We start from the raw sequence: 27,504 nt of genomic DNA on the forward strand, positions 1-27,504 counted from the left end.
GCCTGTTGCCAGGGTGAAGCAGCGCCCACCTCACCGCCGGAAGAGGATCGGTAGGTGGGTGGGACCGGAACTGACGCTACAGGGGAATGCTATACTCTGGGAGTGTTGATATTTTCCAGTCAGTCCGGCTGACAGTGTTCAGGTTGGGAGTCTGGAGAGGAGGCATTTTTATTATTGTGCACGGGGCAGGCCACGCTGTCCTTTCGCACTACCCACGCCTGGGAGTCAAAGCCTCAGGGAGAGAAGTGAAGAGCAGGACGGGGCCGAAGACAAGAAAGGCTGCGAACGAGGGGGCCGACTTTGACTGAAATCCGAGACGGAGGACACAGGAGGGCGAACGGTCGTCTCTGATTGGCCCCTGGGCGTCGTCGAGGGCCCACGCAGCAGCTTCGATTGGTTGGTGTCCGCAGTTGTTGTGGCGGCGGCGGCGATTTTGCTCACGTACTTCCGAGCGAGGGGCGGGGCTGTGCCCTGGCGCGCGTGCGCAGCGCCCGGGGGACCCCACCCGGTAGCCCAACAACTTGCGAGAGGGAGGGGCGAAGGGGTACTTGTTTTGGTTCTGTTTCCTTTGAAGCAGAAGGCCGGAACGAGCGTAGCAATAAACTTGCTGGACTGGGAGAGAAGGCTACGACAAACTCGCTGCGGTTCCTTCATCTTGGACTTCACATCCGGGTTCTCCTCCCGGCGTGACCCGCTCGCTGCCGACGGTTCTGGAACCGGTGCCTCGATCCCTTTATCCGCGTCTCGCTGTTCCCGTCGTGCTTCGCGCACTACAGTAGCCCCCTCATCCGGGTTCTCTCCCGGCGTGCTGCGCGCCGGGTTTGCTGGGGGGTCCTCGGCGGTGCCGCCATGACTATTCTCCCCAAAAAGAAGCCACCGCCTCCCGACGCCGACCCGGCCAACGAGCCGCCGCCGCCCGGGCCGCTGCCCCCGGCGCCGCGGCGCGGCGGGGGTGTGGGCGTGGGCGGCGGTGGCACGGGCGTGGGCGGCGGCGACCGCGACCGTGACTCTGGCGTCGTGGGGGCCCGTCCCCGAGCATCGCCACCGCCCCAGGGTCCGCTACCGGGGCCGCCGGGCGCTCTTCACCGCTGGGCGCTCGCGGTGCCGCCCGGCGCAGTGGCGGGTCCCCGGCCACAGCAGGCCTCTCCGCCTCCCTGCGGGGGTCCTGGTGGTCCCGGCGGCGGTCCTGGTGACGCGCTGGGCGCAGGAGCGGCGGGTGTGGGGGCGGCGGGCGTGGTGGTGGGCGTGGGTGGTGCCGTAGGCGTGGGTGGCTGCTGCTCGGGGCCCGGGCACAGCAAGCGGCGGCGTCAAGCTCCCGGGGTTGGTGCGGTTGGTGGGGGTAGTCCAGAGCGTGAGGAGGTTGGCGCAGGGTACAACAGTGAAGACGAGTACGAAGCAGCTGCAGCGCGCATCGAGGCCATGGACCCTGCCACTGTCGAGCAGGTAAGGGCTGGGGGGTGAGGGATGGGCGGGTGTGGCATACGGGACCCTCAGACTGAGAAGGGACCCAAGGAAGACAGAGATCGCCCCGAGTGACCTAGCTCTTCTTTCAGTGTTTGATACTCTTCTGTGGTGGTAGGAGCATGACACACTGTCTTTCTTCCTCCACTCCTCCACCCTCTCTCCCCGGGCTTGGGGTTAGAGGCCCCAGGTAAGGTCAGGGACTTAATGATGGGGTACGAGACCTCTTTTAGGGCCTACAGTCGTTCCAGGCCCCCGGATCTCATCTTGTAGGGCCAATAGGTGGGAATTCCCCAGCAGACACAAGCAGAAATGAGCGCCTCCTGAGGGGGAGTTTCAGGGGGTAACAAAGGTTTTTCTAAGGGACCTAGGTCTGTGTTCAGTGGCTTGAGATCTTTTCCTACGGGATAAGACTCTGAGACTCCCCCTCCAGGGAACTCAAATAATGTGGAGACCTCAGAGATGGAGTCTGAGTATCCCCAAGGAACCTAAAAACCCTTTTAAGAGTCTGAGATACTCTGCATATAGGACAGTCCTCCTCTTTGTAAGATGACATGGCACAGGACCACTCAACAGTGGGGCCGAGATCTCCTCAAGGGTCCTAAGCTTGCCTTCAGGGGCCTGAGACTCCCTCTTCTGGATTTATAGGGCGTGACAGACCCACACAAACCTATGGCTTTTAGAGAGAAGGATCTTCTTAGCTTTCCTCCAGGGGTGTGAGAGCTCTCAGGGAGATAAGATTCCCTCTCCCTTGGGGACAGGGGCCAAAACCAACACCCAGGGACCAGAGACTTATCGGATCTATGTTTTCTGTCAGTGGCTTGAGACCTCCCTCCTTGGAGAGAAGGGTCTGAACTTCTCTCCAGAACCTTAAACTTCATTTAAAGGATGGGCCATTGCCTGCCTCCCAACCCCTCCAAGGTTCTGAACTTATTTTCAAGAAAATGAGACTCAGAGCTTTGGAAGGCAGCTATGCTAACCACTATACCACCAACGCCTGCGAGACTCAGAGCTTTGGATGCTGGGGCCCCATATTCTCATGCCTGTGAACTGGGGTTTTTAGAGCCTAGGTCTGAGGTCTCTTCAGTGGTTTCCCTGCAGAGGTCTCAGGCAAGGTGAGGTCTTTAGGAGACCTTTCTCCTCAGGGATTGGTGTTTGAATGTTCTTGGAGGTCTGAGACCCCCCCACCCCAATTATAAGGGACTGAGACACACCTGGGGGGTATAACATCCTGTCTTTCCCTCTGTAACAGGGATCCGAGGGCCTCCCCTCAAAGACCTGAGTTTCTTGTCGGGGACATACGACCCCTGCCTTGAGAACTTGAGCCTGAGACCACTCCTCAGGGGACATGGGCAACATGGGATTCCAGAGATGATGTCTGAGGCCTCCCTGTGGATCCAAGCCTACCTTCAAGGGTCTGAGACCCACTTTGCCAAGGACATTTGAGCTTTCCCTCAGGGACAGGAGACCTGTACATACCCCAGTGACTGTTGTGTCTCTAGAGATAAGGTCCAAGCTTCCTACTCAATGAACTTGAGGTGCCCCTCAGGAGCAGGAGTACTCCCCCGCAGAACTGAGCCCTAATACCTTCACCTTGGCGCATGGATTTAAGGTCTCTGAGGAACAGAGTCCTGAGTCTCCCCACAGGGGTTTGAACTTTACCTCAGGTGTGTGAGGGCCTGTTCCCTACCTTAGGACCTGAGACCTGAATCTGCCTTGAGGGCACTGACTGTCACCTCACACCACACCACATATCTTAGTCATAGGGGCCTTTTAGGGACATAAGATTTCCTGCCTTGGAGACTTGAGCCTAAGATCCCCCCACTCCCATCAGAGACATGGGTAGGGTGGAATTGTCAGAAGTCTGAGCCTCTTCCCAGGGGCCTGAGCTTCCCCTTGGGACTTTCACCTTAGGGACTGGGGCCTAAACTCCCCCTTGGCCATGAGGCTCTGCTCTTACCACACCAGGCTTTATCACTAGGGAGAGTGACATGAGGTCATCTTCAGTGTGGCCGGTGGCCTTCCCCACTGGACAGAAGGACCTGAGTGTTCATCAGGGTCCTAAGAACCATTTACCCTGAGCCTCCTCATGGCCAGTGCCAAGAAGGTCCCTCTGTCTTCTACGAGAAGGTTGCCAGATCCTGGAGATGTGGAGTCTGAGGCCTCTCCTCTGGAACTGGGAGAGATTCTGAGTCTTTTCCTGATGCAGCTATGCTTGCTCTCCGCTTCCAGGGTTAGGAAGATATGAGATATGAGGGATCTTTAAAAAGTTCATGGAAAGATTTGTATTATTTTTAAATTCTGTCTTTCCATGAACTTTTTAAGTACCCTCGTGTTCTGTCTGAACTGCCTTTGACAAGCTTTTATCTTCCCAAAGATGGGGGTGAGGGGTTGGGGACATTCCCACTCTAGGGAAATTCTCCAACATCCCTCTCCCCCTTGGCCCAAGTAAATCTGTACTTCACATGGGCCAGGGCCTTGTCTTGAATCCCCTATTCCCTTCCCACCAATCATTTCTGGCAGGATAAATCATCTGGAGTCACAGGGTCAGGACCAGGAGTTGTTTCTCCTCTCCTTGGTTGGGGTAAAGTCACTTTCCTCCCCCACAGAAATAGGGAGCAATACATCCCTGGTCCCAGGGACAGAGAGGAAAAAGGTCCTGTGCTGCCATGGCGTCTCAAAGAAGATCTCTTTATTGTCCCCACCCCCCGTCCCTCCCTTATACTTGTCCCCATGAGAACACAGAAGAAAGCTCTGGGCTAATGAAGCCTGTGCTTCCCAGTAACAGAGGAGAGGTCTTTTGTCCTCCCGCTTCTTAGGACAAAGGGAGGAAGAAAATGCTCCTCTTCTCCTTGCCCCACTTGGTCCAACTTGGGACATTTTGGGATGGGAAGAGGGGAGATTCTTTCTGTCACTCCATTCTTGGTCCTGAGCTGTCACCAGGGCACTTGTAGCCTGAAGGCTAGTTGGATCCCTTGGGAAGAGGGGAATTGTTGAGAGGGAGTCTGGATGGTAAATCTGGTCTTGGGTTCTGACTACTTGGGCTTCCTGTTTGTCCCAATTCTGTGAATGTACCTTACTCCCTTTAGGAGTCTTTGGCACCCTGGAGTCCAGGTGCTGGGGAGGTGGTGATATCAGGGGTTTCCTTTCCCAGGTGTGGCTTCCTTGCTGACAGTCTACCCTGTGAAAAGGATGGCTTGTAAGCATCGTGAGCTTGGGGACCCCACAGAGCTCTTGAGAAGAGGGCGTGCAAGCTGAAGTGGTAGAAGCAGCTGAACCTGGCACTGTAGTCAGGGTGCCTGGGTGTTGGGACTTTGCTGGATGAACTAGAATAGCTTCTGCCTATGCACTTTGGGCCTGTTTCCTCACCGGTCAGGTAAGGTGCTAGTGAGGTGTCGTTTAACTTTGGTATTTTAGGGAAGTCTGTCCAAAGCCCTCTGGACCTGGAGGTGACAGAGAATGGTAGGTGTTCTTTGTGGTGGAACTGGGTTCCTCCCCTGTCTTCCCTGCTGGTCTGTTCCCTTCCAGCCATCCAAGCTTGGTGGGCAGTACAAGTAGCCTGTTCAGTGTGAGGCTCAGGGTTGACAGCAATTTTTGTGGCCAGCTGTGCTGTAGTGGATAAGCTAAGTGGGATTTCCTCTTTGAGGGGCCTGCTGGATAATGTGGAGAGGTAGAGTTGTGTGTGGAAAGTGTTTGGGCTTTGGAGTCAGGCAGGCTTGAGTTCAGACCCACATGTCTTCTGCTTAGCTGCTTTATGGTTTTAGGCGAACTACTTCCCCTCTCAGCTGTCTTTTTTCCCAAAAGTCCATCCATGTGCAGGGTTATTGAGTTCGTGAATATCTGACCTTGCCCACCTTGGACCTTGGCTGGTTCTTCCTCTTATCCAGGATGGGCTGTTTACTCCAGGGTCATCTTGATTCTTCCTAGGAGCCTTTGTCCACTCTTAGTAACCAGTTTTTGGTAGCAAAGCCCCATCATGCATCTAGGAACCTTCCAATTCCTTGGGCTCTTCTTACTCCTTCTGGAATTGGGTAGTTAACTGGTGGGGAAGCAGGAAGTGGTCTGTCCAGACAACATGGAATTGAGTCCAGTTTCTGCACTAGACTTTTGTGTGGTCTTTGGGCAGTTGCCTTCGCTGGTCTTGGTTTCTCCATCTATGAAATATGGGTAGTGGTGAGGGAGGTTGGACTCATTATTCTGAAGCAAGTTGTGATCTCTTTAATTTCCTGCTCCTCACTCCCCCACCCTTAATGAAAGGTTTAAGTGAGACCCTTGGCTTTTGGAGATGTGTTGCCTTTTGGGGAATGTACCATGATATTTCAAGCACTGTTCAGCATCCTTCACCCTGGTTGGTGCTGTAGACCGTTGGGTATATGGTTTTTTTTTTTTTTTTTTTTAACAGCTTTATTGAAATGAATTCACATACCATAAAAATCACCAGTATAAAGTATTTATTCACATCCGTCATCACAATTTTAGAACATTTCCATCACCCCCCAAAAAACCCTGCACCTCTTAGCCATTATCCCCTCATCCCCTTCCAGCCCCTGGCAACCACTAATCTATTTTCTGTCTTGATTAATTTGTTCTGGATGTTTCATATAAGTGGAGTCATACAACATGTGGTCCTTTGTGACTTGGCTTCTTTAACTTAGCATAATGTGTTCAAGGCTCATCCATGTTGTAACATGTATCAGTACTTCATTCCTTTCTATTGCTGCATAATAAGATCTTGGGGTTTTTTAATCTCCCTTTTCTCAATGGCCCAGCAATAGGTTGGGGACTTGTTCTCCCCTTCTTCTGCTCTGGAGGGCTTGTGTTGGTCCTTAGAGAGCAGTGTGTCTGTCTGTTTCTCTCATTGGATGGGTTGTCTCTGTTTTGCTCATGGAGCTGAGCCAGTGTTCCTGGGTGTTTGGGGGGAGGGGAAGGTTTTGGCATCAGGGTTGCTGGGACAGAGCTGTAAGGCCCAGAATACTAAACACCTCTTGGCCATGGGCTCTGAGAAGACATCTGTCCATGAGCTGCCACTGCTGCTGCCATCTTCCCCTGCCCACTCCCCCCTTCAGTGGCAGCTCATTTATCCATATGAAAGGTCAGCAGCTACCCAGGCTGGGGGGGATCCCAGGCCCCTGCCTTAATTCTAACCCCCTCCTTGGGAGGATGCTAGGGAGGTAGATCCTGAAGAGTGGAAGCCATGCCATATTGTCTCACAGCCATGAGGCCCTAGAGCTCAAACACCGAGGAGTGCTATAAGGGGTTTGTATTAGTATCCTGTGGCTGCTGTGACAAATTACCACGATGGTTTAAGACAACAGAAATTTGTTTTAAACCATCAGAGTTCTGGAGGCCAGAAGTCCAAAGTCAGTTTCATTGGGCCAGAATCAAGGTGTTGGCAGGGCTGCACTCCCTCCAGTAGTTCTAGAGGAGAATCCAGTCCTTTTCCAGCTCTGGTGGCTGCCAGCATTCCTTGGTTTGTTGCTGCATCACTCCAACTCTGCTTCCCTCTTCACATCACTTTCTTTTCTGTGTGTGTGTGGTTTCCTTCTCTGTCTCTATCCTATCTCCCTCTGTCTCTCTCTTATAAGGACATTTGTGATTACATTTGTGTCCCACCAGATACCCTGAGATAATCTCCCCATCTCAAGAGCCTTAACTTAATCACACCTGCAGACACCCTTTTTCATTATAAGGTAACATTTACAGGTTCTGGGGATTAGGGTCTCATCTTTGGGTGGACATTATTCAGCCTACTACTGAGATGTTCTAGTTTCCCTTCTAGGGAATAGAAGGGAACTCATTAAGTGGTGTCCTACTGAGCAAAGTCCTGTAGTATTTGAGTCTGCCCAGTATTCCTATTTTGGGGAGGTTTTTTTATCCCCATTTCACAGATTGGAGAACTGTGGCTCAGAAAAACATGTGGCAGTTCATCACATGGGTAATAATTGGTGGAGCTAGATTGGAATCTAAGTCAGTTGGGTTCCACAGTCTGCTGCAACTTCTCTTGGGCCTTTAGACCAGTAGGTTGCAGTGTCTTGCCTCATCTCCAGGGATACACTGGTGTCAGAGAGCTTCACCCAGCCTTTTTGTGGAGAGACTCTCCCACAGTCTCAGCAGTGGTCTTGCAAGGTTCAGGGCCTGGGCTTAACCTCAGGCCAGGGCATTGATGTAGCTTAAGCTTATATGTGCCTGAGCTATCCCCCAATCCCCCTCCCTAAACATTTTCTCCTCAAAGGGAGGGAGAGAAGAGCCAGGGCCCAATCTCTTAAGGCTGCTGGTGCCAAAGCCAGGGGATGACTACTGATCCAGCTTCTAGATCCAGGCCAAGATGCCAGTCTGACTGCCCTAGGACCCAAACCCTGCATGCGCAAGGGGTCTACCCAGGTGTCCTTCATTTTTAGGGCCCAACCAGGATTTTCCCAGGACAGGCTGCCAGGTATGCCTGCATGCTGTGGCTCACAGAGCCTCCCTTGGTGCCTCTACACTAGACATTGCTAGTGCCCAAACCCTAGCTCCTTTCTGCCTTTGTAAAATGGTAAGGACAACTAAACGAAGTCACCCTTTGCATCTGGCACCTGGTATTGGGCAGGCATTTGGCTATGTGAGTTCATCTTTCTTTCTGGTGCTTTCCTGCTTACCTGCCTAGTCCTACCCAGGACTTTAGCTCTTCTGAACTCGTTGCTGGGCTCCGGACATCCCTGGTGCTTTGTGGCAGAAGTGACTTTTTTTCTCATCCAATTAAGCATTTCTGGAGGTCTTGGTGTTTTAATCCTTTGCTCAGGTGGCACCTCCTCTCAGGTGCCAGCCTTAGTGGTTGGGTCAGGTTCCTTCCTCTGTTTCACAGTACCCCACGTTCACCTCTCAGCCCTAATTACAATGTGTGTGGTTGTCCTCTGTTTCCCTTGCCCTCCCCTAGCAGTTTGTGAGCTTATCCGGGGTAGACACCAAGTCTGATTCGTTTCTCTGTCCTCATTGCTCAGCCCAGGATCTGACTCAGTAGCTGCTTGGTATACATCTTTGTTGGGTGAATAGGTAGGATCCCCTCCTCCTCCTCCTCTTTGATCTCTCTTTATTTTCTCTATTTCCCCTCCCTCTACACCTGGGGGGCAGGAAGTTGCTGTGTTCTCCCCCCCCCCTTTTTTTTTTTTTTTAAAGAACTCTTTCTTCTGTCAGATCCGAGGTTATAGTTACAGTTGCTGCTTTCCTGCTGGAGACCACTGGATGGGGCAGGCCCCATGGTTCTAGGAGATGGCTAGCCCCATGGGGAAGGGATGGACTTGGGGGAAACTGTCTGGAGTGTGCTATTCCACAGCCTCTGGGACAGGAGGGGCACGTGGACCACTGGAATGTTGTGCACAAACAGAAGTCTTTGTGCTGCCCATGGAAGCCTATTAAGGACTTTCATGTGCCTTTGTCATCTCTGGAAATCCAGCCACACCTTCTTGGGATATGGGCCCTGATGGTAGGACTGGCCAGGTATTCCCTTGTCACCCCCTCTTTATCCCCTCCTGTTCAACTACTCACCTAGGGCTTTCTGAGGGCCTCTCAGTTGTACATCATCTCTCTGTGCTGGTCTTTCCACTTCTGCGATTGGTGACCACCTTACCAGTATATGGTGCATCACTTACAAACCCTCTCAGGTCCTTAAACTCTGAGCTGGCTGGTGATTTGGACCCTTGACTTTGGTGTTATAATATCCTCTGAGCCTCTTGACAGATCCATCAAGTAGATCACATATCCCCCGTTTGATAGGAAACTGAAGCTTGGTGAGTTGAGGTGGCTTACCTGAAATCAGGCAGCAAGTGAGTGACAGCTGGGGTTGGAACCCAGAGGCTCTCTGCCTCCAAACGTTGTGCTTACTACTTTGCCAGAGATTCCTCTCCCCTGCTTTTCCTGGGGGATGGGTTCCACCCCTTGCCTGAGCTGGGCGAAAATGGCCTTGCAGAGAGGTGGGCCCTTCTGTCTGGTCAGCATTAGCCTGGATTCTATAAATCCCTGGGCATGGAGGTGTCCCCAAGGAACAGGCTTGGGACTCTAGTTTCCAGCCCTGTTGCTGGGTCAGGTAGGCTGCTGCTTCTGGCCAGCAGAGGGCGTGAGGAGCCCAGGAAAGGTCTGCTGCTTCTGGTTTGTTTTGTTTTGAAATGGGAAATTTTTTAAGTGGTATGTGGTCAGTATTTTTTTTTAAATAAAAAAATACGCGTTTTTCAGGTTCACTTAACCTGAACCTTCAGGGCCAGATGTGCTTTGAAATTTAAAAGAATTTCAGAATTTAGAAAAGTCATCTGGTGTGTATACTTTGTATTATGTAACACCTCCAGTGGGATCTGGGGCAGCACCTCATAATCAAACACCTTTTTGCATTGAAATGTTTGACTATTCACCCCCAGGTGGGATAAATAGAGTCTGGTCAGTTCGGGTCAGGTTATGATGCGAATAAGTTAGATAAAGACTTGATTTTCAAAGCTTTTTGGATTTTGGAATTTTAGATGAGGGATTGCATACCTTTATAAAGAGGGAAGGTGAAGTAAAATCACCTGTAATATCCGTACTTAGGGATACTATTTAGTTGTCTAGCCTTCCCAATTTTGTGTGCTTATGTGTTTGTATTCACTTACATATATCGTGTATAAACGTATATGTATGTGGATCGTATATGTAACATATATATGTAAATGTATGTATATGTAAATGTGTTCAATCACAAATGAGATCATACTTTGCACCCTTTTTGCCTTATACAGTATATCTTGGAATTGTCTAGCTATACATAGGGTTCAGGATCTAGGTTCTTGCCAGTCATTCCCTCTTTAACATCTCCCCTAGGTGAAACTCCTTGAAATAGAGCCAGATTATCCACCCAGGCACTTACTGGGTCTGGGCCTCTGGCTGCCTGAGGGAATATGGCTGCCTGGGCTAGGCCCTGAACAGTCAACAGGGGTTAGAAGGCAGGTGGGGCCTCTGCTCTCGGGGCACTTGGGACCCCTCTGGGAGCAAGTCTTATGCTCACCCAGTGAATGATTCCCTAGAAGAAAGGGTCTCCTCCTTTTCCATGGGCATGAGTGGTCAAGCAATCATCTGGGCCTTTCAGGATCTTGAGGGCAGGGCCCCAGGGAGGGAGGGGGTACAGACCTTCCCCGTTGCTGACTCCCACCTCTTTCCTCCAGCAGGAGCACTGGTTTGAAAAGGCCCTACGAGACAAGAAAGGCTTCATCATCAAGCAAATGAAGGAGGATGGCGCCTGTCTTTTCCGGGCTGTAGGTGAGTCTCTGCCTCAGCTCTTTAGGGCTTAGGGCTGCCCCTGAGTTGTGTCCCAGTTATCAGGAGTAGCCTCTGAGACAGGGTTGAGGCAGAGTTAGCTGATGTTTTAGGGACTCCAGGACCCAGACTTAAGTTAGCATCTGGCCTCTACCTCCGGGTCGTGAGACAGTGTGGTGGTGCAAGAGTAATAATAATAGCAATAATAGTGATAAAGAAAATAACATCACTTAGGGACAGATTTTTCTGTCAGGCACTACAGGAAACGCTTTTAATTCTCTCTCAAGCTAGATGAGTGTAGGGACTATTGTTGCTTCCATTTGTCAAATGACAAAAGTGGCTCAGAGATGAGGAGTGACTTGTCCAGGGTCAAATAGATAGGATGTGGTAGAGTTGAGATTCGGAGTCTGGGTTAGATTAGTTGGAGGCCCATGCTCTTAACCACAGCACACTGCTGTGACCCTGGGATATAGGACACCTGGGTTTGCACCCAGATCCTGTCTCTGGTGCGTTTTGGGTCTCTCTTTCCCCCATCTGTGTGTGTGTGGGGGGGGGGAGTATCAAACTAGATCTTTATACATTTCTTCTATCATAGAAATTTTTTTTAACTTACACAAAAGTAGAGAGAATAGTGAACTGTTATGTATCCATCAACCAGTTTTAAAATAGTCATCAACACATGGCCAGCCTTGTTTTATCACTATCCTGCCCACTCTTTCTCATTCCCCTGAAACGAGTATTTTTAAAGCAAAACCCTGACATTCGATCATTTTATTTGTAAATATTTCTCTGTGTTTCTCTGACAGATCCAGATTCTTTTTTTTTTTTTTTTGTCCTTTTCGTGACCGGCACTCAACTAGTGAGTGCACCGGCCAGTCCTATATAGGATCCGAACCCGCGGCGGGAGCGTCGCAGCGCTCCCAGCGCCGCACTCTACCAAGTGCGCCACGGGCTCGGCCCTCTTTTTTTTTTTTTTTTTTTTTTTTTAACGTAATCAAAATGCCATTATTGTGCCCAGCAAAATTGATAATTCTTTAGTACCATTTGTTATCCGGTCTGAGCTAGTTCTTTGAGACCCTCCTGGCCCTGAATCTGTGACCCAGCATGTAGATGTGAGGTCCTATGCTAGTATGAACGGAAAGCTAGGAGTGTGACCTGATCCTTCCTTTGGGGCTCTGATACCTACAGAGGAAATGTGCCCTCAGATAGGAGCTTTGAGCTGGGAGTTAGAAGATACATATTCTAGTTCTGGCCCTGACTCATAACTGCTGTGTGACCCTCAGCCTCCATTTTCCCATCTGCAAAATGGTGATGATTCTCAAGGGCTCCTTTCATTCTTTCTGGGTCTGTTATTCTCTCAGCCTGTGGGTACCTCCCATGTCTACTGGTGGGCTGGACTGGTTCAGGCTCCACTCCTGGCTGTGCCACCGATTCTTGCTGTGACCTTGGGCAAACAGATCTTCTCTGAGCCTGTTTCCTCATCTGTAAAATGGGGCTAAAAGACCCCAGTGTTGTAACGGTTTAATGAGGTTACTTTGGTAAATCCCTTTAGCGCCTGACACATAGTAGACCATCGTGGAACAATAGCATTGGTAAAGCCGGATGCTGTTCTCAGTGGTGCCTCAGAGCCACAAATGTTTTTTGAATGGGTGAAAGAAAGTTAGATGGGGTAAGTGGTTACCTCCTCCTTCTACCAAGCAGAAGAGGTTTAGGCAATGAGCCCTGTTGGGCTGGAAAAAAATCTCAGTCCTACCCCTCTGGCTCAAGTTGTGTTCTCCCTGGGGTGTTCCCTAGAGAAAGAGCTGGATTTGGGGGTATTTTGAACAGAAGGAAGGTAAAGAAAGAATAGATGGGGGCCTGTTAGGTGCGAAGCCCTGTGTCAAGACATCAGGCTGGATGTGGAGCAAGAAGGGCTGCTGGTGGAGTTAGGGTTAGAGATTGCAGCTGGGCATCTGGGTCTCGGGTGGTCATTGTGGTAGACCTTGGGGCTAGTGAGGTCCTGTCGTGTGCAGTAACCTGTATCAAGAGCAGTATTTATGTGTATGTGCGTCTATCTAGCTGTTCTCCCCAAATACCCCCTAACCCATCCACCCACTGGGCCCTTCCAGTAAGGGGCCTGAGCTTACAGGAAGAGCTGACCACGGCAGGTTGAAGGCCTTTCCTTATCAGTGCTATGGCTACACATTTCCCCTAACTGGGCTGCTCTCAGCTTTTCTGTGTAAAACCTCAGAAGTTCCATGGCCTCTCCCCAGAAGTACATGGCCCCAGTCTCTAGGCCTCATCTAGAGGTTTCCTTGGTGTAGAGTGCACAGTACATGTGCCTGGGAGGAGGACTTTGTCCCTAGGCTTTCTGCCACCCCCGTTTCCAACCTAGCCTGGACAGGGACAGATGGCAGTCACTTAGACTCTAGTGCAAAGGCCTGCAGGCTCTTCCTTCCTACCATGCATTGAATAGTGGGAGGAGCACATAGCTGAGAGTTGGAGTTGGGGACGGGGTGCAAACATAGAGGGCACTCTGTTGTTTCAGTGACCCCTGCTGTGTGGTAGGCATTTGGCTAGGTACTTCCGGCTGATCTGCAAAATTTGGATCATTATCCCATGAGACAGGTGAGAAGGTGAGGTTCAGAAAAGGGAAATGACGGGGTCGGCCCATGGCTCACTCGGGAGAGTGCGGTGCTGATAACACCAAGGCCACGGGTTCGGATCCCTAGGATCCCTATATAGGGATGGCCGGTTGGCTCACTTGGGAGAGTGTGGTGCTGACAGCACCAAGCCAAGGGTTAAGATCCCTTTACCGGTCATCTTTAAAAAAAAAAAAAAAAAGTAAAGGGAAATGACATGCCCAGGTTCATTAGTGGTAGAGCTGGCATGAGAACCCAGAGGTGTCCAAAGATACATTCTTCCTATAATCCTAGGAGCCCTAGCTTCTTAGCTTGGCTGCCAAATGGCTGGGTGACCTCTGCTGTGTTCCTTGATCTCTCTGGGCCTAGCTCACCTCCTCCAACCAGGAGCACATGGCCTTGTACTGTTGGGAATCCTGAGGCAGGTGGCTTTCTGCCTTCTGATTTGCCTTTGAGGTCTGGGTGTCCCCTGTGCAAACCAGTATCCATTGCTTTTTCCCAGTTCTCTCCCACTACCTCCATTGGAGATTTATGAACACCAGTGAAGGCTTGGGTGGAATGGAGGTGGGAGCATGAGTCACAGAGGTATCCTGTGGCCCACCCTGCCCCTGCTGTGCTTAGATAACCTCCTCCTGGAAACATGAGTCTGCGTCTCTTCCTCCCTCCCTCTCTCCGTTTGGCTTTGACTCAGCAGAAACCTCTGCCCCTGGCCATGGCTCTGGTCCTGGCCTCTGTAGGCAAAACGGAGGCCATGTGGGTGTATCTGCATGGGCCACAGGGGAGCGGCTGGGCTGTGTGTGTTACAGCAATGGGGCCCAGAAACATTAGCCAAGCCCCCTCCCCTGGGCCTTTGGTTTGGAACATGGACAGTGAACATTGGGAGGGATAGATCTTAGATCAATTTTGACTGTTTTATAAATGGGGAAGTTGAAGCCTCATGAGAAAGCTAAGACCCTGTCTATCTAGGTCACACAGCCAGTGTCAGAACATCAATGTCTGATGTTGAACCAGGCCACAGAAGGAGAAGATTCCCATGGGCCATTTCCTGTATGCCAGCTTCCTTCAGCCTTTCTCTGCCCTGCATCTTTCAGTTTTCCCATTTTTGCCGCAGGAATCCTTGAGCAGAGGAGCAGACGTCTCAGAGACCAGGCTTTCAAGGGGGCCAAGTTCTTTGTTTCTCCCACTGAGGGTGTGCCAGTTGGAGTAGTGGGGCCACGGACCAGGTCACACCACAGCTGCTTGACAGGCAGGCGAGGCCTTTTTCCTGGCTCATCTCCTCAGTGGGACTGGGGTTCCTGCTGGACCAGGAGAGGCGTGGGGAGCAGACCAGGTCCCTATCTCCCCCCTACCATGTGTACACACATTTGTGTGGTTTGTTTTTAGGTTCCCTGCAGACACCAATCTTCCTTTTCTGTCCTTAGCAGAACTTGCTGTGGCTCTTCTAGCAGGCAGGCAGGCAGGCAGCAACCTGGAGAATAGGTAGTTTTCAGGTGCCTCTAAAGCAAATGGTAGGACCCTGTACTTAAACTTCTTTAGAAAGATAATCCAGGCTCTCTTGTCTTGCTTCTCTCCATAACTCTGGGTGGATATTGGTTATATTTTAGGGAACACAAAGAGGAAGGACTTCCCCCAGGTGGTAGAGGAGAGAAGTTGAGGCAAGTCTGTTGGAGCTATTAGTTACCCCACTCACACCCCTGGCAAAGGCTAGGAAGGAGGTGGGTGGGGGTTTCCTCAGTTTATACAGCCTCACATCTTTTCCAGCCTTCAGCCTTTCCTGGTTGGTAGCAAAGGCATCTGCTCGTGGGATGTGATAGTTCTCTGTTGTGAGGTTTGTTGTGTAGGTATTTGGCCTCAGGGCACATTTGTGGCAGGCTTGCTGGCTGTATGTGTGTACATATGTGTGTTTCTATTCTGGCGTCTCTGTATGCTCAGAGAAAGGAAAGAAGTGGGGTGTTTTGGGGTAAGGTTCATGCTGACCTCTGTAGCCTTAGGGAGGGGTACAGCCCCTGATATTTGTAATCTCTGCCCACTCCTAAGACTTTCCTGGGTTCCAGCTGATTCCTGCTTATGCTGGTGGGGAAACTGAGGCAGATAGGATCAGGCCTGGCCCCAGGGAGTAAAGTGGCTAAGGTGATACCTGGATTGGGGTAGGGGTGGTGATGTCATCTGGGGCCAGCGGTTACCCCTTGAAAGCCTGGCCTCACCTTCTCCCCCCACATGTAAGATCTTGGGCCAGCTATGCCACATTTCTAAATCTGAGTATCCCTCCTAGGCATAAAGTAGGATTTTTTGGTGAGGATCGAATGAGTTAGAATGTGAAAAGTCTTTAGGGGAACTAATTGTAGTATTGTGCTAAGGATTTCTGAGCCCTTTTTGGATGAGAACAGAGGTGGGGTAGTGAGGGACCCCCTTTCAGCCGGACTCTGCAAGGGGAGAGCAGGTGCAGATTGCCCACAAGTGCAGCGTCAGCAAGAGGAGGAGTTTCAGTTTCTGTCAAAACAAGTTCTCTGAATTCCCCTACCTCTTCAGGTCAGTTGGGCTTCTCTTTCCCCCAACCTGGGGCCCTCCCCATAGGGAAGTCCAGCCTGACCCCCACCCCCATGTACCAACCTTCTGGGAGGAGGAAGGCTCTCTGTAGGACAGAGGTGGGGCTAGGAACGTTAGAAAAGCTAATCTTTGTTGAGTACTTATTTTGTTCTTAGCTCTGTGCTAGATGCTTTTCCTGCCTTATATCCCTGAAGAAATCCTTCTCCCTTGTTGTTGAAGTCCTATTGCTGTTTCCTTGGTTCAGAGATGCACATTTTTTTCCACATTAATGATTCCAAAATTAGGGTATATCTTATAATCAGTGTGATGGGTTCACCTCTAAAAGCTGTGATTAAATACATGTTGTACCATATCACTTATCAGTGGCATCGTAGGATTGAGAAGAGAAGGTGATATTTTACGTTTTACAGATAAGTGTCATAGCCTGCTCATACTTAAGGACCCTGTTTTGTGAAACCTGTATCAGCAATTTGATATTAATTTGGTTGCTGAAGTTTTGAACTAGGGCACAGAAGGTAGACTGGACCTTTGGATTCAGTAAAGATAGAGAGCCAGTTCTGCTTGCAAGAAGAGAGACAGTCTAGGCTCTGCATTTGGGACTTTCCTTTGGCTAAGGAAGTGCAACAGAAATGAGGAAGGGCTTAATAAGTGGTTCTGGCAACATTCTGGCTGACTTGGGTAGCTAGCAATATGAGCCAGTCATTGTCCTCCTGACAAATGGAGCTCCTGTTTCTTGACCACCTACTATGCCGCAGGTGCTTGGTAAACCTTCCCTTGTAGTATTGACAATACCCTGTAAGAGGAAGAGTTACTGTCCCCACTTTATGAATGAGGACATTTCAGCCCAGAGAGGTTAAAGGCCTTTGTCCAGTGCCCCACAGCTAGGAGGCAGCAGAGCCTTTCTGCCAGGCAGAGGGGTCATTGGCAGGGAAATGGGGGAGAACCTTATGCAGTTCTCTCCCAGCTCCCTTCCCTGTCCCACAGTCTCCCCATTTTCCTGCATCTAGCTCTGGCAGAGCCCCCAGGCCTGGAAATGACAATTGACCCTTCCATAGGCGGTAAGTTTTCTCCCTGAGCCTGGCAGGCCGAACCCTATTTAACCCCTTCACTCCTATCTTAGTTCTTGTTTACTGTGACAGCACTGCCTCCCGGCACCCCAAGCTCAGCCTACAGAAATAGCTCCTCAAGCAGCTCGGGCAGCCACAGTGGGCTTTGTGGTGCTGGCTTCTAAGAAAGGCAGCAGCAAGGGCCCCCAGCCTGTGCACAGGACATGTGACTTGCTGGAAGTGCCACTGGGGGGCGGGGGAGAGTGTGGCCACAGAACCCACATCCTTGTTTACATCGGTGAAGGGGCTACCCCTTCCCGCCTTCACAGCCCCCATTCCTTCTCACCCCTCAGGTCTCTCCACCTCCAAGAGGACTTGAGACAGGCCTGGGCCCCATGTTCTATCTCAGAGCAGCCTTTCTCTCCTTATCTCACAGAACCCTCCAGGGAGGGAAAGGGAAGCGAAGGCGTTCTTCCAACAGTTCTTCGGAGAGGTAGACTGACGGTCATGGAAGAACTCTGGAGTGTTCCCTGCGTGACCTGACCCTACCCAGTGCCCCAGGGAGATCCCTTCAGAGCAGTGGTCCTCTGGGGAAAGAAAGGGAAATTCCCTCTTCGTCTCAACTAGTGGAAATCAAGTTTGCCCGATCTTCAAGCCCACTTTAATTTCCCAGGAAGAAAAGCTCCCTGACTCCCCCAGCTTATCCATCCGCTCAGCACACTTTCCTGATTTCCTTTACTGTATCGGGCCCTGAGCTGGGGGTGGACTTAGGTGTGAACTGCCCTCTGCCTTCAGTGGGAGCCCAGTGTGATTAGGCAGAACTCTGTGCACACCTTTGATAAACCTGGTGGCGGAGGTTACCTGGAGGGTGGGGAACTGTATTAAAGAACACGTTGGTGTTTGAGAAGTAGGCAGCTGAAGAGGATGGAAAGAGCCTCCTAAAGAGAGGGAACGGCATGTGTGAAGATCCTCAAGTGAGAGGCACAGGAAGCCTGGTTCCTTCTCACCTTAGTTTGACCAAATCTCATGACACCTGGACCATTTGGGCTACAACCTGCCCTTCCTGAATTAAGCTGAAGTTAGGTGCATGTGTGTCTTATCTCTCTTACTAGACTGTGCTCCTCAAAGGCAGGGTCAGGATTTTACTTACCTCTGTCACCTTCATAGTACCCCTCCTCATTCAGGCCTCACTATGGAGAAGGGGACTCTGATTTACTGAGTGACTACTATGTCCGAAGCCCAGTGCTAGTCACTTTATACCCATTAGCTCATTGAATCCCCATAAGAGGTCTGCCAGGTTGTTATCCACCTTGTACCCATTTTACAGATGAGGCATATGAGGCTTGGAACACTTGGATTACTTGTCTCTGGTCACTTAGCTCACTAGTATCTTGCAGAACTGGGCTTAGAGTCCAGTTTTTTCTTTTCTTTTTTTTTTCTTTTAACCTATACAGGCCATGCTGACTCCTGGGAGTCAGGAAAACTGAATTCCAGAGTTGATTCTGTCACTGACTGACTCTTTGTGATCCTGGGCCAGCCACAAACTCCCTGAGCCTCAGTTTCCTCATGTGGAAAGTGAAGGGGGGTGTGGAATCAGTGGTGCTCAGTCACTTATGGGACTTAGAATGTTACTGATTTGTTTGAGTGTCCAAGTATTCCCTAGACGAAGTCATCTGCCTGAGAGGCCTGTGATTGTGTACTTTTCACCTGCACTGTCTTGTTCTTCATGACTGTTGCTGCCTGCTTCTTTTCCCATAACCCCATTTCAGCCCACAAGGGCAAGAACTCTCTAGGCCTTGGGGTAGAAAAGGGAGTTTCCCTGGTCCCCTTGCCCTCCCTCCCCCAAGGATGTTTCATGACTCAGAACTCTTCTCTGGTGGCAGCTCTGACTCCAGCCTCTCCTTTTGTCTGTCCTCTTAGCTGACCAGGTGTATGGAGACCAGGACATGCATGAGGTTGTGCGAAAGCACTGCATGGACTATCTGGTGAGACCTCAGGGAGGCCTTGGGGCAGGGGCAGGGTGGGAGGATCTCCTCCAAACAGACCTTGACCTTCCAACCTGTTCTGCAGATGAAGAATGCTGACTACTTCTCCAACTATGTCACAGAGGACTTCACCACCTACATCAACCGGAAGCGGAAAAACAACTGCCATGGCAACCACATTGAGATGCAGGCCATGGCGGAGATGTACAACCGTCCTGTGGAGGTGTACCAATACAGCACAGGTACTTCTGTGGTGGGTAGGTAAGGGACCAATGGCACCTTATCTGAGCCTGCCATACCTGGCACACTGTGGATGCTCCCTCCTTCTCTTTCTCTGTAGAACCCATCAACACATTCCATGGGATCCATCAAAACGAGGATGAACCCATCCGTGTCAGCTACCATCGGAATATCCACTATAATTCAGTGGTGAATCCTAACAAGGCCACCATTGGTGTGGGGCTGGGCCTGCCATCATTCAAACCAGGGGTAAGTGGACTCCTATGCGCAGGATGGCTACTATATATAGAGGTCAGAAATCTCTGTTGGAGTCTCAGTTCTGTCCTTAGCCCAGGAAACTATCCTGTCACCTCTCTGGTTGGTTCTCTCCTGAGGTCTCACCTCTGTAAAATTAGGGAGTTACCTGAAGTGATCTCTCGGGGTTCATTCTGTGGTCTTGGTTTGCCTGTCTGTGAGCTGGCTCACCTGTCTTTTGTGCCTGTTGAGGGCTCGCATTTTAGGATATTGAGTCCTATTTGGGAGCCAGGGCTTAGTCTGTGTGTCTTGTCATCCACGTGGATTTTCCTCCCAGACTCATAGCAGTTACAGACAGCTGTGCTCAGATACTTGGAGTGCAGACCTGGCCCCACTGCTTACTGGCTGTGGGATGTGGGGTAGATTGTACAAGTACTCTGGGCCGGCAGCTTGGCTGATAGAATCTCCCCACTGGGCTTGGGACCTTGAAGGTGTTCAGAATGTGGCAGTGCATTTTCTCAGCACACACTGATACATCTCATACTCTCTCTCTCATAAATAGTCATCTGTTGGGGATTTTGATATCATCTATTCAGGTTTCACTTCCTACAAACAGAAAGTACCCCTGCCTCATTTTAGGAAACATACCCTGACACCAACACACCCTTCATTCAACATAGGGTTTTTTGTTTTGTTTTGTTTTTAATAAGATTTTAACTTTAGAAATTTTAAATTTACAGAATTATTGTGAAGATATTACAAAGAGTTCCCATATATAACTGTGACTAACATATTACCATAGTACATTTGTCATAATTAATGAACCAATATTGGTATGTTATTAACTAAAGACGTACCTTATTCAGGTTACCTCAGTTTTTCCCTAATGACCTTTATTTGTTCCAGGATCCCATCTAAGGATATCATATTACATTTAGTTGTCTTGTCCCCTTTGGTTCCTCTTGGCTGTGACAGTTTCTCCGTGCTTTTGTTTTTGATCTTTTTACCAACTATATAGTTTCGCCTTTTCTAGAATGTCATATAATTGGAATCATACAGTATGTAGCTTTTTCAAACTGGCTTTTTTTACTTAACACCATGCACTTAAGATTCATCCACTACTTTTCCTGGTTTGATCGCTCAGTTTCTTTTTCTTTCTTTAAAAATTTGAGTGTTTTAAGTTTTTTTTTAATTAATATACTTAATTGATTAGAACAGTTTTATATTTACAGAACAGTTGAGAAGATAGTACAGAATTCCCATCTGTCCCCCTCCCCTCTGCTCACAGTTTGGCTATTATTAACATCTCTCATGACTATGGTCCATTTGTTACAATATGTGAACCAATATTGATACATCGTTGTTAACTAAAGTCGTCATGCCTCCTTAGGCTCCTTTGTTTGTGACAGTTTCTCACACTTGCCTTGTTTTGATGACCTTGACAGTTTTAAGGAGTACTGGTCAACTATATTGTAGGAAGCTTCTCTTTTGGAATTTGTGTGATGTTTTTCTCACAATTAGACTGGGTTTATGAGTTTTAGGGAGGAAGATCACAACAGTAAAGTGCCATGCTCATTACATCATATCAAGGAGATATACTGTGAATGTGATTTATGACTGTTGATATTGTCCTTGACCACCTGGCAGAGTAGTGTTTGCCAGGTTTATCCACTGTAAAGTTACTCTTTCCCATCTTTTCCATACTGTACTGTTTGGAAGGAAGTCACTAAGTGCAGGTGCAGCTGACCCCTAAGAAATGGGGGTCATATTCCACCTCCTTGAGGGCACAGTATCTGTGTAAATCATGTGGAATTCCTCTGCAAGGGAGATCTTTCTCTTGTCCCATATTTCTTTTTTTTTTTTTTTTTTTTTTAAAGATGACTGGTAAAGGGATCTTAACTCTTAACTTGGTGTTGTCAGCACCACGCTCTACCAAGTGAGCTAACGGGCCATCCCTATATAGGGATCCGAACCCGTGGCCTTGGTGTTATCAGCACCACACTCTCCCAAGTGAGCCACGGCCCGGCCCTTGTCCCACATTTCTTAATTTATTCAATCATTTATTTATATCAGTATAGACTTACGGTTATTTATTTTATACAACTTTTATTTATTTTGTTGCTCAAATTATTCCAATTATTTTTAAAAGTACTTCTTTACTTTCTGGTGCCACAAGGTGCCCCAGGTTCATCTTGTTTATTTCCTGTCCTACTCCTAGAATCAGCCATTTCTCCAAGAATCTTTGGAACCTTTTATTAGAGAATGTTATTAGAAACCAAGATCTAGGTGCTGAGTATGCTCTTCACTACTAGGTTGGCCTTCTCAGCTGACAGCAATGAGATCTGTATGTATACTAACATGTGTACATACATATCTTATAACTATTTCTATATATGTATCCATCTGTATCTGTATTAAACTAAACATGAGTTCTTACTGATGTCTCCAATTCTAACCCCTTACCATATGCATCATTCTAGCTGCTTCCCCTTGTCCATCTATAAATTCCCACTCCAACAGTGAGAAACCTGGCTCCCACCATCTGTAATCCATTTACTTACCTGCTCACTTCCATATACACATATAGTAGTATCAAACTTGTTAATCTGTACCCCCATGGAAAACAACTTTATCAACTATAGTACAATTCTATGTGCAGTTCCTTTTACCTTTAGTGTTAAGGACTCCATTTCATGAGTGATTTAGGTCACCTAGTTTTCCCCCACCCCCTTCAGTGAGGTTTACATTTACATTTGTAATACATTTAGATTTTTTTGTCACATTCTGCATTCCATTTTGGGATCCCTGACCTCCTAATTGAGCTTTTTGACAACTAGCAAATGTTAAGGTTTACTCTTTGTTTTGTAAAGTTCTGTGGGTTTTGACAAATGCATAGCATCATGTATCCACCATGACCATATCATTCAGAATTGTTTCACCGCCGTTAAAATTCCCTGTGCTCTGTATGTTCACCTCTTCCTTCCTCCCTCCTCTTACAGCCACTGATCTGTTTGTTGTCTCTGGTTTTTCTTTTTTTCAGACTAGCATATGATTGGAAGCATATAGTATGTAGCCTTTTCAAACTCTTTTTTCAGATAGTGGTATACATTAAAGTTCCTCCATGTTTTTTCATGGCTTGTTAGCTGGTTTCTTTCTTTCTTCCATTTATGGAGGTACCACAGTTTGTTTAAGCATTCACCTACTGAAATACATTCTTGGTTGCTTCCAGTTTCTGATGATTATGAATAAAGCTTCTATAAACTTGTGTGTGCACTTTTTTGTATGGACATAGTTTTTAGATCAGTTGTGTAAGTATCTAGGAGCAAGATTGCTGGATTGTTTTGTAAGACTATATTTTGATTTGTAAGAAACTGCCAAACTGTCTTCCAAAATGGCTTGTGCCGGGCCGAGCCTGTGGCGCACTCGGGAGAGTGCGGCGCTGGGAGCGCGGCGACGCTCCCGCCGCGGGTTCGGATCCTATATAGGAATGGCTGGTGCACTCACTGGCTGAGTACCGGTCACGAAAAAGGCAAAAAAAAAAAAAATGGCTTGTGCCATTTTGCATTCCCACCATAATGAATGAAAGTTTCTATTGCTCTGCATCCTTCCCAGTAATTGATACTGTCAGTGTTATGCATTTTAGCTCTTGTGTTAGGTGTGTAGTGTTGTTTTAATTTTTAATTGCCTAATGACACATGATGTTGAGCATCTTTTCATAGGCTTGCCATCTGTATGTCTTCTTTGGTGGATTGCATATTTAGATTTTTTTTTTTTTTTCTATTTTTTAATTGGCTTGTTCTAACTTAGAGTTTTACATACTTTTTTTTTTTACTATTATCCACAGTAGAAAATTACATTTTACATCATTACACTCATGCGTTTGTGTTTAGTGCATATATGTATGTTTAAATAATGGTAACTAAAGCTTCATAAAACAATATTTACACTTATTCCCTGGGATATACTCTAATAGTCTCTATTATTTCATTTTTTAAAATGTTGTATCTCACAGTCTGACAAACAGTACTCTCATACACTGTCCTACAGCTCATAGCACCTCACATCATGTTGATACTGCCCCCTCTTCCCCTCACACATTTATATGGCTTCCCCCAACCCTTTACATGCTTAGATGCTCCTTCCACCTTGTGCACACAGAGCTAACTTCTCAGGTGTTCTTTCCTCTTTGTCCCATCTGAACGTATGTGAGGAAGGCTTCAGTATTATGAAACTGATTAATTGCTGGATGGGGCTTCTTTAAATTAAGGCCTTGGCCGGAGGACACCTGGCTGCCCCAGACTCAGTGCCTCAGTTGAGCCGTCTTTGGGGCTGGAGTCAGGGCTTCCAAGTATAAGAGTTTGAGATGACAGGTCCTACAACCCAGCCTGCTTTCCCCCAGTCCCTGATAAATAGACGGTCTGGTGCTTTATGAGAGTACCTGCCTCCCTGCTTCCTCTTTCCTGGAGCCTCTGGTCCTACTTCCCTGAACCCCTCTTTGCTTTTGGCCAGGTTCAGAGTGTTACCCCACATCCCTGTTCTCTCCCTCTTTTCAGTTTGCAGAGCAGTCCCTGATGAAGAATGCCATAAAAACATCGGAGGAATCATGGATTGAACAGCAGATGCTGGAAGACAAGAAACGGGCCACAGACTGGGAGGCCACAAATGAGGCCATTGAGGAGCAGGTGGCTCGGGAATCTTATCTGCAATGGCTGCGGGATCAGGAGAAACAGGCCCGCCAGGTTCGCGGCCCTGGACAGGTGGGTCATGGGTTCTGTCACTGGCCTGGCCAAGAACCCATTAGTTCCCATGCTTTTCCCCCTAATAGGCAGGAAAAAAATTAAGTGGTTTTCATATCTGAGAGGGATATATCTCCCAGCCCCATCTGTAACTCATCTCGGCCTTAGTCTTGGCATTGTGCCTTGGAACTCTCAACACTTGCACAGAACAAGCTCTCAAGGTGTGAGGGAGGGCAGCCACTGCTGTTGATGACACGAAGGGAGCGACAGATAGCTTCAGAGAGACAAGCTTTTGTTGAATGCTCTTGTGTGCCAGGCTCTGTGCTGAGGCTATAAAATCATATCCGGCCTGCTCTGCCCACAATGATCCCATCTATTCAGAGAGACAGACTCATCGGTGAGGCCCTTCATCCTGACTGGGAGGCCAGTGGAGGTGGGGCCTCTGGTCATTCTTCACAGAGGAAGGTTGAATTATTAGGGTGCAGAGGGGGCAGGGGGCAAACAGGAATCTGAGGAATCACAGGGAGTTTGGAGTGATTGTAGAGTTTGTCAAGAGTTGAATAATTTGTTCAACAAATACTTATTGCCAACCTGTGCCAACCATTGTTCTCAGTGCATGGGGGGACATTGGTGAGCCTGGCAGGCCAAGGTCCTTGTCTTTGTGATGCTCACATTTTTTGCGGAGTGAAACAAAATAAACAAACATGATAAATAAATTAGTTGTGAGGTGCTATGGATGAAAATGTAAAGCCAGGGTAAAGAGGATGAGTAGGGCCGAGTGGGGATGGGAGTTCATAGTATTAAATAGCGTGGTCAGGGTAGACCTCCAAACAAGTGAGGTTTGAGCACAAGCTTACAGAAGGTGAGGCATGCACATGTGCAGGGGAAGGCAGAGGGCCAGCACCCCTGGGTGATTTGGGCACAGCCCAGAGGGAGGCCAGTATAGCTGAACAGAATGTAGGAGTTGGTGAAGTCAGAGGTGGGTAGGGGTTTGTGGGTTGTGGTGAGGACCTTGGCTTTTACTTTGAGGCAGAGGTCATGGGAGGGTTGTAAGAAAGGAGGGACAGGATCTGACTTAGGATTTAATAGGATCCCCCTGACTGCTGAGTGTAGAACAGTGTCTGGGGAGTAAGGGAGGAAGCAGAGGACCAGAAAGGAGACTACTGCAGAAGTCCAGGTGACTGGTGACAGTGGAGGTGGTGAAAAGGAGTTGGATTTGGGATCTATACTGAAGGCAGAGGTAATAGGATTCCCTGTCAGATTGACTTATAGGAGTGTGAGAGGGGGTTAAGGAGCTTGACCTTTGTCCTGTGAGGAGCCCTGTGGTCCACTGTGTGAGTGGGAATGACGGTGACCTTTGTAGAAGCTTTATCATCACCAGGATCCTGGGAAGAAAGCAAGCATTTGGGTGGGGCACAGGAGGGTTGTGACTGGTGTTGCTCCTTACCACTTTTTCCTTCTCCATCGCAGCCCCGGAAAGCCAGTGCCACATGCAGTTCGGCCACAGCAGCAGCCTCCAGTGGCCTGGAGGAGTGGAGCAGCCGGTCCCCACGGCAGCGGAGTTCAGCCTCATCCCCTGAGCACCCTGAGCTGCATGCTGAGCTGGGCATCAAGCCCCCTTCCCCAGGCACTGTCTTAGCTCTTGCCAAACCTCCTTCGCCCTGTGCTCCAGGTCAGTGACTTGCTCACAGGGGAGCGTTCTGGGGTTAGGAGGCACTGCCTGGGCCCTGAGCCCTGCCTCTGACTGTCCATCTGCCCCAGGTACAAGCAGTCAGTTCTCGTCAGGGGCTGACCGGGCTACTTCCCCACTCGTGTCCCTCTACCCTGCTCTGGAGTGCCGGGCCCTCATTCAGCAGATGTCCCCCTCTGCCTTTGGTAAGCCTCCTATGTTGGGGGGACAGGGGCCAGCTGGGAGATGGGGAGAGACTGGAAGAAGCAGCAAGTCCTAAGACGGGACTTCTGGAGCCTCTGGCTATCTCCCCAAGAAAAGAAGTGAGGCGCTAGAGGGAATTTTTCAGGGCCAAGGGATTTGTCCCAGAACGGGTCTCAGTGGGTTGCATAGACGTAGGGGAAGCCTCCTCCTTAGAGAAAGGAGTGAGAGGGGCCTGGATGGGATTTCTCCAGAGCGAGGGATCAGCAAAGGGTGAGAGGAAGGCAGGCTGAGAGCACTTTGTCTTCTTTTTCCTCTTCCTCTTGCCCAGCAGGTCTGAATGACTGGGATGACGATGAGATCCTAGCATCGGTGCTGGCAGTGTCCCAACAGGAATACCTAGACAGTATGAAGAAAAACAAAGTGCACAGAGACCCACCCCCAGACAAGAGTTGATGGAGACCCAGGGACTGGATGCCATCTCCTAACCCCTCCACTCCTGCCCTCTGGTGCCACCCCACCTTTGTCTTTCTTCCCTCTTGCCTTCTTCCCTTCTCCCCTCTTTTCCCTTCTCCCCACTTCCCTCTGGCTGGCCCACCCCTGCACTCCCTCTCATCGCTGCCACCACTACCTTTCTCTCCACCAGCTGATGTGCCCTGTTGCCCCCCGCTCAGCACCATCCCTGCATTCCACAGGGGACTCGGGCAAGGGTGCCGAAGGTAGACGAGAGGCACACAGAGACAAACCAACCGGCAGCCAGGCAGCCCCAGAGGAGAGAGACATTCAGACAGGAAAGTCTCCCTGCCCCCCATTCCTTCCAGATCAGGAAAACTTCACTGCCTCCCCCCCCACAATGATGCCAGGGAGGTGGGAGGAAGAAGTGGGAAATTTCCCTTCCCAGTACCCCAAGAATATCTGAGCTTTCAATTTTGATTTTTTTCTTTATTAAAATGTACTTTTATCTCATGAAATCAACCAATCAAAAATGACGTAGACGACAGCATTGACTCTGTGAAGGCGGCATCCCTCTGGTTTGGGGGCAGGCAGGCCATGGGGCATGGAGGGGGCACAAAGATGTGAGTTGCTGTCTTCTGGCCTCCATCCCCGTGGAGGTGGGCAGAGGGTGTGAGCTGGGGCAGGGGATGGGGGTGGCCGGTGTCAGATGGGCTTTGGACAATGAAACCCTGACCTTGCTGCATTCCTTTTGCTTCCACCACCACCACCAGTCTCTCTGGAATTTTGGGGGATCATGGCCGCCACCCAGGATTTGAGTGTAGGGAGTGGGAGCAGCCTCCGCAGATGGGGCACCCGTGCCCTGCAGGTGTTAACAAGTTCTACCATCTGTAATGTCCTTGGCACAATAAAACCAAATGTCAGTGTCTCTGAGCAGTTCTGTTCTGTGTGGGTCAGGGGTGGGCAGGCCTCTGTGCGGAAGAAGCAATAACACCGGCCTTGGCTTGACCTCTGAGGTCCAAATGCTCTCCAGTAGGGTCTGTCTGGGGGCCTGGAGTT

At 49.4% G+C, this 27,504-nt stretch overlaps 1 protein-coding gene across 3 annotated transcripts; it reads left to right on the forward strand.

Moving 5' to 3' along the window:
• The first annotated feature begins 93 nt into the window (after window positions 1–93).
• OTUD5 (OTU deubiquitinase 5) lies at window positions 94–27,373 on the forward strand. 3 transcript variants are annotated; one of them, XM_063083794.1, is made up of 10 exons: window positions 94–396; window positions 575–1,443; window positions 10,623–10,716; window positions 18,848–18,912; window positions 18,998–19,154; window positions 19,253–19,401; window positions 23,940–24,143; window positions 25,593–25,794; window positions 25,884–25,997; window positions 26,324–27,373. In XM_063083794.1, exons 2-10 carry the CDS (start codon window positions 850–852, stop codon window positions 26,446–26,448), a joined length of 1,704 nt encoding a protein of 567 aa, XP_062939864.1. In that variant the 5' UTR covers window positions 94–396; window positions 575–849; the 3' UTR covers window positions 26,449–27,373. The 3 variants fall into 3 exon arrangements, with proteins under 3 accessions (XP_062939864.1, XP_062939865.1, XP_062939866.1); XM_063083795.1 differs by having other exon boundaries at window positions 578–1,443; XM_063083796.1 differs by having other exon boundaries at window positions 94–1,443; window positions 26,327–27,373.
• The last annotated feature ends 131 nt before the right edge of the window (window positions 27,374–27,504 follow it).

This window comes from Cynocephalus volans, chromosome X (genome assembly GCF_027409185.1).
Source record: "Cynocephalus volans isolate mCynVol1 chromosome X, mCynVol1.pri, whole genome shotgun sequence".
In the NCBI taxonomy this organism is placed as follows: domain Eukaryota; kingdom Metazoa; phylum Chordata; class Mammalia; order Dermoptera; family Cynocephalidae; genus Cynocephalus; species Cynocephalus volans.